Source organism: Salminus brasiliensis, chromosome 2, assembly GCF_030463535.1.
Source record: "Salminus brasiliensis chromosome 2, fSalBra1.hap2, whole genome shotgun sequence".
NCBI classification, from domain to species: Eukaryota; Metazoa; Chordata; class Actinopteri; order Characiformes; family Bryconidae; genus Salminus; species Salminus brasiliensis.
Genome location: NC_132879.1, coordinates 8,067,457 through 8,079,581, shown reverse-complemented (window position 1 = coordinate 8,079,581; position 12,125 = coordinate 8,067,457). Strand labels below are relative to the sequence as shown.

The window sequence follows — 12,125 nt, the reverse complement described above, 5'->3', positions numbered from 1 at the left end:
CACACACAAACCAAAGCATTCTGCTGTAAACATCTTAATCCACTCAGACTGAAGCTCAGGCCCACAGGAACTACCTAGAAGCTCCTGGAACAGCCTTGTTTATTTGGAGACACTCCAGCCAAAGTAAAGACTGAGCCAAGACTGGCCATGACAGCTATACAACATCTCTATACCTAAAGAAACGTTTGTTAATCAGTACACATCACAACACACACTGATATTAGAACTCCAGCCCGGATATTAATGTTATTATTAAAAATATTTATCCTGGATATTAATGTTATTAGAGCTTCATTCTGGATATTAATATTATTAGAGCTTCATTCTGGATATTAATGTTATTAGAGCTTCATTCTGGATATTAATATTATTAGAGCTTCATTCTGGATATTAATATTATTAGAGCTTCATTCCGGATATTAATGATATTAGTGGGGCAGTGGTGGCTCAGCGGTTAGAGCGCCGGGATATCGATAACAGGGTTGTGGGTTCGGCAAGCTGCCACTGTTGGGCCCTTGAGCAAGGTCCTTTACCCTCTCTGCTCCCCGGGCGCTGGAGTTGGCTGCCCACCGCTCTGGGTGTGTGTGTGTACTCACTGCCCCTAACACATGTGTGTGTGTGAGTGTGTGTTCACTACCAGATGGGTTAAATGCGGAGGACACATTTCGCTGTACAGTGCACAGTGACAAATACATGCACCTTTATCCTTTATCCTTACCTTTATTAGAGCTTCATTCCGGATATTAATGATATTAGAGCTTCATTCTGGATATTAATGATATTAGAGCTTCATTCTGGATATTAATGTTATTAGAGCTTCATTCTGGATATTAATGATATTAGAGCTTCATTCCGGATATTAATGATATTAGAGCTTCATTCTGGATATTAATGTTATTAGAACTTCATTCTGGATATTAATGATATTAGAGCTTCATACTGGATATTAATATTATTAGAGTTTCATCCTGGATATTAATGATATAAGAGTTTAATTCTGGATATTAATGATATTAGAGCTTCATTCTGGATATTAATGATATTAAAGCTTCATTCTGGTTATTAATGTTATTAGAGCTTCATTCTGAATATTAATATTATTAGAACTTCATTCTGGATATTAATGTTATTAAAGCTTCATTCTGGATATTAATGTTATTAGAGCTTCATTCTGGATATTACTGTTATTAAAGCTTCATTCTGGATATTAATGTTATTAGAACTTCATTCTGGATATTAATGTTATTAGAGCTTCATTCTGAATATTAATATTATTAGAACTTCATTCTGGATATTAATGTTATTAGAGCTTCATTCTGGATATTAATGTTATTAGAGCTTCATTCTGGATATTAATGTTATTAAAGCTTAATTCTGGATATTAATGTTATTAGAGCTTCATTCTGGATATTACTGTTATTAAAGCTTCATTCTGGATATTAATGTTATTAGAACTTCATTCTGGATATTAATGTTATTAGAGCTTCATTCTGAATATTAATATTATTAGAACTTCATTCTGGATATTAATGTTATTAGAGCTTCATTCTGGATATTAATGTTATTAGAGCTTCATTCTGGATATTAATGTTATTAAAGCTTCATTCTGGATATTAATGTTATTAAAGCTTCATTCTGGATATTAATGTTATTAGAACTTCATTCTGGATATTAATGTTATTAAAATAATTATATCCTTCAGTTATAAAATATAACTTAAAGCAGTCTAAGCTTTAGAACAGTACTAAGATTAGCAAAACCAGTAGTCTCTTTCAACCAGTGATGCTAATACACCTCCATCAACCTCAAAACATCTCTCTCTCGTGCTTAGTGAAGTTGCTCCTGCACTCTGGTGTAAAGGTTGAGTATATTAGGATCACAAGCTCTGTGGGAAGTCTGTGGTTAAAACTGCTGCCTATAGTGGCAAATGACCCAAAACAAAGCCCAAGATAATGAGGCTGTTTTCAGGGCAAACCAGGAGCAATTACAGTTCTCATTACGCCACGGCTCGACTGGTGAGGGCCACAACAGCACTGCAGCATCACTCTGCTGTTAAAGGCCATTAGCATTTCAGCACACTTTAAACACGCTGACTTTAAAAGTACAATCAGGGGCTTTACAGAAGCAAATTACACATCAATTAACCCACAGAGCCCCACTCAGCGCCCCACTCAGAGCTAGACTGGAGCAAACCTTCCTTAATGCCCTGCAGAGACGGTAGAGCAAGCATCACTTTGAATACTCTCTCTCTCTTCGACAGGTGTCGGGCTAAGGGCTTTAATACTTCTGATTCTGACCGAACTGACCCAAACAGACCCATGATCACCCAAATGATTTAAGAGCTCTGTAATGAGAGGACTGGTTAATCTACCACACTGCGGCTCAACAGACAACCTGGTTCTGCCTTTGCCCCGCAGACGTGTGTGTGTGTGAGTGTGTGTGTGTGTGTCTGTGTGTGTGTGTCACAAGGTCGTCTCTGCACAGGGCTCACTATGAACTTGGACACTCCCAGCAGGAACAGTCACACAGGACAAGTCTCTCTCTCTCTCTCTCTCTTTGTCTGTCTGTCCCCTTACATTCCTCCTCATTCTCCATCTCTCCTTCATTCTCCCTAACCTTTCCACTACTTTTCCCATCTCTCCACCTCACTCTCCATCAATTCCTCCACCTTTCCACTTCTTTCCACTTACTCAATTCATACCTTTCTCAAACCTTTCCACCTCTCCCTCCATCAATTCCTTCATCTTCTCATTTCTCTTCATACATTCCTACCTTTCTCTATCTCTCCAACTCTCTCCATCTCTCCACCCTTTCTTACACTTTTTCAATCTCTCTAATTCTGTCCTTCAATCTCTCCACCCTTTCTCCGTCTACCCACCTCTCTCCTTCAGTCTTTCCACCCTCTCTCTACATCTATATAAAGTCAGTGGTCAGTGAGAGTGTCTACCTGTAAAACTCTATATAACATTAGAATAAACCAAATAAACATAAAGTCAGTGGTCAGTGAGAGTGTCTACCTGTAAAACTCTATATAACATTAGAATAAACCCTAATAAACATAAAGTCAGTGGTCAGTGAGAGTGTCTACCTGTAATTAACTCTATATAACATTAGAATAAACCCAAATAAACATAAAGTCAGTGGTCAGTGAGAGTATCTACCTGTAAAACTCTATATAACATTAGAATAAACCCAAATAAACATAAAGTCAGTGGTCAGTGAGAGTGTCTACCTGTAAAACTCTATATAACATTAGAATAAACCCAGATAAACATAAAGTCAGTGGTCAGTGAGTGTGTCTACCTGTAAAACTCTATATAACAATAGAATAAACCCTAATAAACATAAAGTCAGTGGTCAGTGAGAGTGTCTACCTGTAAAACTCTATATAACAATAGAATAAACCCTAATAAACATAAAGTCAGAGGTCAGCGAGAGTGTCTACCTGTAACACTCTATATAACATTAGAATAAACCCAGATAAACATAAAGTCAGTGGTCAGTGAGTGTGTCTACCTGTAAAACTCTATATAACATTAGAATAAACCCAAATAAACATAAAGTCAGTGGTCAGTGAGTGTGTCTACCTGTAAAACTCTATATAACAATAGAATAAACCCTAATAAACATAAAGTCAGTGGTCAGTGAGAGTGTCTACCTGTAATTGACTCTATATAACATTAGAATAAACCATTCAGTGGTGAGAATGGGATGCTGGTCAATAAAGGTATTGAGATGCTGTTTAGAAGAACAGTGTTTAGAGGACAGGTGCTGCACTGAGGGAACAATCAGTCTCTGTCTCTTTTCCGCAGTTTGTCTTTCTCTCTCTCTCTCTCTCAAACCACACCCCCACAGCAGGTTAAACTGTCATACACACACACACACACACACACACATATATATACAGAGAGGGCAATGTGTATGGGGGGGGTGTGTGTGTGGGGGGGGGGTTAGGTTAGATCCCGTTGTCAGAACAAAGCGGGTGTTGATCTGACATGAGCTGAGGTCAAAGGACACTCCACAGGAGGACAGGGTCTGTCTGCTCACTGTTGGAGACGCCTCGATTCATCACAGTGATCTATCTCTCACACACACACACACACACACTCACACACACATACATACACACACACACACACACACACTCACACACATACATACACACCTCCATATGCCCGTGTGCGTGTCAGCTCAGTACAACAGCACCAGATGTTAAAAGCAGATGCTAATATTAACCCTCAGAGAACATACAACACACACACACACACACACACAGTCAGACACCCCTCTAAAAAACACACACAACCACACACTTCCATCTCACTCTATTATCAATACACACACACACAACAAAAACCCCCACACAGGTTACTATCTTTCAGAGCTGAATGAAGGGGGTTAGAGTGTACAGAGTGCTGCTAGCTGAGGTTTATGATAGTGAAATGTTATATAGGTTATATTAGTTTAATTTGAGTTATACAGTGCTAAAAAGAGCTCTGAATTGTGTAATGTAGCTAATTACGGAGGAATATGATTATGTCAAGTCTGCATATGGTTTAAATGAAGCTAAAATGAGCTGAATAAAACATATTAAACAGCGTAGAGTTGCTAAGAACTGAGAGATATGATTATGGAAATTTGTGTATATTTATAAATAGCTGAATAGAGTTTAAATAGAGTTTAAAATGAGCTGGATAAAGGACTTTAAACAGTGTAGGGTAGCCGATCATAACTGAGAGATATGATTATAGAAAGTTATGTATATTTATATATAGTTGAATAGAATTTAAATAGAATTTAAATGAGCTGAATAAAGGCTTTTAAACAGCGTAGGGTAGCCGATCATTACTGAGAGATATGATTATGGAAAGTTGTGTATATTTATAAATAGCTGAATAGAGTTTAAATAGAGTTTAAAATGAGCTGGATAAAGGACTTTAAACAGTGAAGGAATAACTAAAGGATATGATGGTCCAGCGCAGGTCCAGCGTGTTGTTGATTTGTCCACCCTGCACCTGCTGCCTCTCTTCCTCCTGCTGATATACACTGCTCTGCCGTACTGCATCATGGGACGGCATTGGCAGGCTCTCAAAGTCAAACTTGTCCACCTGAATGGCCATCCTGCAGAAATACACACACACACACACACACACACACACATAAGGTCACTGTGGACAGACGCAAAACTAAGAGAAGACACAAGCAGAGGCAAAGAAAATACAGAAATACAACACAGCTCAGTCAGTTGTAGGGAAGCCTACAAAGGGGCCTTGCTCAAGGGCCCAGTGGTGGCAGCTTAGTGGACCCAGGTCTCCACTACCTCAACCTTGTGTGCCAACGACCCAGAACTGTGTGAGGAGAGGGCGCTCTACCAACAGCAAAGACTGGCCAGGCTGCCTTGAGCCACTAGCATGATGTCACCTGGTCGGTCACCTGACCTGGCAAACAGCAGTTTGAACAGCAGTTCCTCGTAGAACTGACTCGCCACTATAAATATACACCACACGTCCAAATATTTGTGGACACCCCTTCTAATGAATGCATCCAGCTATTTTAGGTTGCACCCATTGCTGACACCTCACATGTGTGCAAATGCACACATATACACAGCTTGTCTAGTCCCTGTAGAGGAGCAGTGCCAATAGAATAGGACTGATGGTAAACACAAAGTAAGATCAGGAACTAACAACATCTGAGCTTTGGCAGGATGGGTGAATGTGGGCTGACTGGAAAGCAGCAGGTCACTGTTGCCCTTTCAGGCTGTGACTCAGGCATGTGTCCAGTCTTGGAACAATCATCAGTTCTGGGATCTGGTTTGAGAAGATCAGATTTGTATGGCTACATTGGTACTATCTGGATTGTGCCCTGATGATAAGACTTTAGCCACTCCGCGTCTCCGGTTGGTCAGACTAAAAGCCGACTGCCGTGTGGGACGGAACATGCTAATTTCCTTGTTGCCCTGCGGTCATTACTGGTGTTACGGTTGTACTGGGAGGAGTTTCGGTTGTGTAATGCGTCTTGGAGAGATGGCTGCATTTACACTGCTACAGCATGTGGCTGCTGAAGACCTGACTGAGGTCTTGGGTGTGTTTACACTTACAGCTTCATGTGGCTTGGCCTTATCCAGACATAATTCTGAGAATCCTGTAGTTTGCTTTGAGTTCTGCTATGAGTTTGATGTCCGTTGCCCCGCCCCCTGCTAAAAATGAAATTCTGATGGTTATGGTTCTGCTGTGGAGTTTGACAGTCTCTCAGCTCATGGCTACAGGTCAGTATCAGTGCGGTTTAGGGAGAGGGGATTTCTTTTAATAAGCGGCTGATTCTGAGCTGGTTCTGGCCCCCGGGCATTAGGTTTGACACCCTTCCTGTGTGGTAATCCTTGCTTGTAATCACCTATTTTTTTATGTGCCTGTAATCTAATAATAATATTAATAACAATAACAGAATACTGACATACATGGTTCTATATATATATAACCTAGTATGAATGGTTCTATATAGCACCAGAAAGGGTTCCAATATTAGTATCTGCCAAACAAGAACCCTACTCAGTACTACATGGAACATGGAGTCATACACCATCAATCCAGGTGTTGTGACGAGGATTTGGCACTAGTCTTATGAAGTTGAAACATCTCTCTCTCTCTCTCTCTCTCTCCCACACACACACACACACTCTCCCAAAGAGAAACAGACATGAAAACGTCCTGAGGCGCGCTCTCTCTGCTCTCACACCCCGTGGTGTGTTTGCGCAGCAGGCCTCCTGTGTTCTTTGTTTCTTTTCTTGCTCTGCAGACGTATCTCTGCCACGGTCAGTGTGTGTAGCTGCAGGGAAGGAGCTGTCGCGGAGCTGCTGGGAGCGCAGCGCTGGCTGAGCTATCTATAGATGCAGCAGCCTGTAGGTTTCAGCACAATGCCATTCAAACAGCTCTAATTACCGGCGGCTCCGTCTCTCCACTGCTGAAACCTAGAGCCTCCACCCAGAGCGCGTCTACAGTCTTTGACTGTCCTCCTGGAATTACAGCTTCCCATTCAGTGCGTACAGGAACAGGGGAGGTTGGGGGTGCTGAGGGGGCTGCTCCTGCTGCCTCCCTAGATCTCGGGGTCTGCTGCTGCTGCTGTGTGCGCTTGCTTTAGAGAGCGGTGGGAGTGGAAATACAGTGCCTTTGAGTTGCTTTTTTTTTTTTTCTTCTATGTTGTTGCATTACAACCTGGAAAGGGGTGCGTGCATAAGTATTCACCCCCTGATATGACGCCCCTAACAGTTACCTTCAAAAGTCACACAGTTAGTCCATCTGTTTGCAATCTAAGGGTCACATGATCGTAGAGTAAACATCTCAGTATAACATATACCTTTTCTGAAAGGCCCCAGGGTCCGGCACAAAGTTGCAGAGAAGTACAGATCAGAGTTGGGTTATAGAAAAATATCCCAAACTCTGAACATCCCCCATTAAATCCATCATTACAAAATGGAAAGAATATGCCAGCACAACAAACCTGCCAAGAAAGGGTCGCCCACCATAACTCTCAGACCAGGCAAGGAGATCAAGCGTTAATCAGAGAGGCAAGAAAGAAACCAAAGCTATCCCTGAGGGAGCTGGATAGCTCCACAGCGGAGACTGGAGAGTCTATAGGACCACTTTAAGCCATACACTCCACAGAGCTGGGCTTTATGGAAGAGGGCCAAATAAAAAAGTCATTGCTTAAAAAAAAAAAAAAAAAAACAAGAACATGTGTTTGGAGTTTGCCAGAAGGCATGTGGCAGACTCCCTAAACATATGGAGGAAGGTGGAGACAAAATCTGGTTACTGTGGAAGAAGGTGGAGACAAAACGTTTTTGGTCAATTGAAGAAAAAAAGATATGTCTGGCACAAATCCAACACCATTCATCATGCCGAGAACACCATCCCCACAGTGAAGAATGTTACATGTTGTGTGGGGATGTTTTTCATTGTTAGGGACTGGAAAACTGATACTGGAAGAAATGATAGTGTTAAATACAGGAATATATATATATATATTCCTATGGTCCTATATTCCTATATATATATTAGCTTTCTTTTTACACAACTGTACTCCCCAATTACCCAACCCACTCATTAGTACTCTCCCCTATCACATGTAATGAGGACTGACACATGTCTCCTTTGACACAGGTGCAACCATCCACCGCCTCCTTTTGACCTGCTGCCAATGCATCGTCACCAAGCAACTGATGTGTTTGGTGCACGTATTTGCCACTGTACAGCGTTTAACCTGCATTTAACCCATCTGTGATAGTGAACACACACACATACACACTAGTGAACTAGGGGCAGTGAGTACACACACACCCAGAGTGGTGGGCAGCCAACTCCAGCGCCCAGGGAGCAGAGAGGGTAAAGTGCCTTGCTCAAGGCCCCAACAGTGACAGCTTGCCGAGCCCGGGAATCGAACCCACAAACTTGTTATCGATAGCCTGCAGCTCTAACTGCTGAGCCACCACTGCCCCTTAATCAGCTAGTCTGAGGAACAAAGCTTAGTTCCAGGTTTCCCCCAGTCCAGCCAGCACAGTATGGATGTGTTCAATTCAATCAGCAGCAGCAGCAGCTCCCCTGATTTACCATCATTAAGCACTGATTTACCAAACCAGGTGTTGGATGAGGACTTTAAATAACACTGGACTCCCATGAGGTGAGCTTAGGAGATCAGTGTTTTACCGAGGAGATAAACACTTACTGTCCAGCAGTAGCAGCTTTTACTTATTCTATTTTTTATTTCAGCACAGGGGACTAAAAGCATGTTCAAATGATCCCCTTTTACACTAGATGTAGTCGTTCAGCCAAGACACATATCTGAAGTTTGTTTCTTTAATTTACACTTGAAAGGTCTGAGATTTGGCACAGCCTGGTAAAACTCAGTCCAAAAAAAACCCCCAAATTGCAAATTGCTTTTGCCAGATTGATCCAAAGACTAGTCAGACCAAAACAGCTTTCTTCATGCAAAAGAATCAAAACAAACAGCAGGACCCTTCAAAATCATTAAACGCCTTGATTAAAAATAACTTATTAATATAACGAGGGGGGAGGGGGGGGGGGGGGGGGGCTTTTATTTGAGTCTCATGGCCTTGGTAAGCAGAGTGTGGCCTGTGGCCTGTTGCCTTGGTCCCTGATAAGGCTTAATGTTGATTCTTCAAACAGCAATCTCTGTCTCCCTCTACCAGCTCTGCTTTCCATATTCACTCCTTTTACCTCAAGAAACCAAGAGCTATAATTGGTCACTTTTAATCAGAGGTCTTGTCCACTCCAAGTTTGACCCTTACTCTAATTCTACACATGGGCATACGCTGCTGAAGCTTATACACCTCAAAATTTAAATAGTTTGATAAGGCATTGGCAAAACAGCAGTAACTTTACCCTAATTAAGCCCTTTATTACCTCAATACAGTTCAATCACTACAAACCAACACATACAAAATGTATGTCAATCAAACAATCTGAACCACAATCACTGAAAGGAAGAAAGACTTAAAAAAAACTCAGGATAAATCGTATATACCGGAGCTAATTAGTAATTGTTTCCCCATTTTTCCCAGCTTAATAGTTAAAACTTCCCACCCATTAGTTAGGACTCCCCCTATCATACAACGCTACCAGCTCTGGGAGAGTGAGGGCCAACCTTCCTCCAAGTTATTGAAACTGCTGCTAAAGCAACACTACTGGAGCTGTTACTGTTATACCAGCTAACAGACACTCATACTGGTCAGCATCACACTGAGTGATGGGGGGGAGAGGAAGGGCCATCCTACCCACCCACAGAGAATAGGGTGAGTTTTGATCTCTGGAACCAATACAAATCCCTCATTACCAAACTCAAACTGAACTAAAATCTCCCGGTGACAGGACCTTACGCTTAGACAGTTACTCCACTCGGCAGTCCCAAAAAGCAGCACTGTAAGCTGTCTAAAATGGATCTGCTCTCTCTGGACGTGCTGTTATGTGTGTACATGTTGTGTTGGTGTATTCTGACAGTGACTGGGGATGGTGGAGACCTGTTGATAATAGAATGAAGCAATCTTCAATCTCACTCATTATGATGACACCCATGCTATTTTCCAAAAAATTAAGACCATTCCCCAATAAAATGTTACATTATGCTCCTGGAAATACATGAGCTGTTTAGGTTATAAGCTGATTATTATTCCTTCAGAGAGGCAGAGAAGCCATGGAGGCTGTTTTTCACCTCATTTCAACTGGAGAGAAACTCTGCTAGAGAGGCAATCAACCTAAAATGCTTTGTTATAGTTCTGCATTACTGTTTTTATCCTTGCTCTAACTCTACAAAATTCAGCTTCGGTTCCCTGTGGCATTTCAAACCAGTCTTCAGCTGCAATCAGCAGCAAATGGTGCATATAAAGTGCTCAAGAACCTGCTATTTATACTCCAAGTCCCATGATGCCCTGCACGTTTGTGCTTCTGCAGAATACATCACCTCAGAGAATGGAATGAAACGCATCTATTTCAGTTACAATTAAACTGAAGGGGGTTTTAAGCAGGTGCTTTTTTGGACGGGGTCACATGTCTCAGACAGACAGAGAGGTGAACAGACAGACAGAAAAACTTATATCTAGGCAGACAGACAAATGGACATGTAGACAGATAGATACACAGAGAGACAGATAAACATTCAGACAGTTTGGCAAAACAACAAATATACAGATTAACCAGCACACAGACAGACAGACAGACAGACAGACAGTTAGACTGACCAGCAGAGATACAGGTATACAGACATATGGATAGGCAGATAGAGATATTAACCAGTAGACAGACAGCTAGCTAGATAGACAGGCAGAAAGACAGGCAGATACACTGACCAGCAGACAGACAGACAGATAGATAGATAGACAGACTGACCAGAAGAGGTTGACAGATATACAAACAGAAAAACAGACCAACAGAGAGACAGATAGAGATAGATAGAGAAATAGACAGATAAGCAGACAGATTGACCACCAGACAGACTGACAGATATACAGACAGAGAAATAGATAGACCAACAAATAGACAGACAAAGACAGATAGATAGACAGATACACAGTTGGCAGACAGATAAATAGACCGATAGGTAGGCAGAAATATAGGCAGACAAACAGATAGACAGTTAGACAGTCTAGAGAGTTAGACATATAGACAGGCGGACAGACAGACACATAGACTGACAGATGTATAGATAGACAAATAGATAGACCGGCAGATAGCAGAAAGAGGCTGTTAGATACAAGCATACTGGCAGATACATATATAGATGGACTGACAGACAGATATAGATTGACAGACAGACAGAAATCTGTTATTCATACTCCAAATCCCATGATGCCCTGCAGAATACATCCCCTCACAGAAGGGAAGGATGTGTTTACAAGCTTCTAAAACTCGTCTATTCCAGCCACAATTAAAGTGAATGAGATTTTAGGGAGGTGTTTCTAAGGATGGGGGTCACATCTGGAGCAGCTGAGTGTTGTGTTTGAGATGGAAATGTGTTTGTGTGTGAAAGCCTGCTCACTGCTGATGATCTGCTGCTATCGTTTAGGAGAGTTAATATCCTCGCCGTGTCGCATATCTGAAGATAATGCTCATCTAGCCGTCTTAATTAAAGCCTCATCTTAGAAAAGATAAATCAAGCCTACAGGTTCCTCTCTTATCCTCGATTACAATCAGTGCATCCTCATCTGCTCCGCAACACACACACACACACACACACACACACACACACACCCTGCGTCAGTGCGATCTACAGGCTGCAATTAAAACTGAGGCAGAGAAAAGTGAAGAGAGAGAGAGAGAGAGAGAGAGAGAGAAGCATATTGTAAAGTAACATTAGGCTCTATCAGTCACATCTAGACTGATTAGAACTGTATTTCTGAATATGCTGATTTATGTTACAATAATATGTAACAGTATAATAATATAGTGCTTACGCCCTCTTACGCACAGACTGAGAGAGCGCGAGAGCAAGAATGAGAAAGAAAGAGAGGGAAAGAAAAGATCAGAAAGCACAAAGGCTTATCAAAGGCTTTCTGCTGCTGCTTCTATGCACCACTGATTGTGTTATTACGCCTGAGAGAGGGAGAGCGAGAGTAAGAG

General features: G+C 41.7%; 1 protein-coding gene across 2 annotated transcripts in view; it reads right to left on the bottom strand.

Moving 5' to 3' along the window:
- The window catches only part of trappc9 (trafficking protein particle complex subunit 9), a 316,053-nt gene that overhangs the window by 112,362 nt on the left and 191,566 nt on the right, over positions 1-12,125 (bottom strand). For both annotated transcript variants that reach the window (XM_072674281.1, XM_072674282.1), the window contains one exon: positions 4,969-5,121. In XM_072674281.1, coding sequence (XP_072530382.1) covers positions 4,969-5,121 — 153 coding nt within the window. The remainder of the gene's footprint in view (positions 1-4,968; positions 5,122-12,125) is intronic.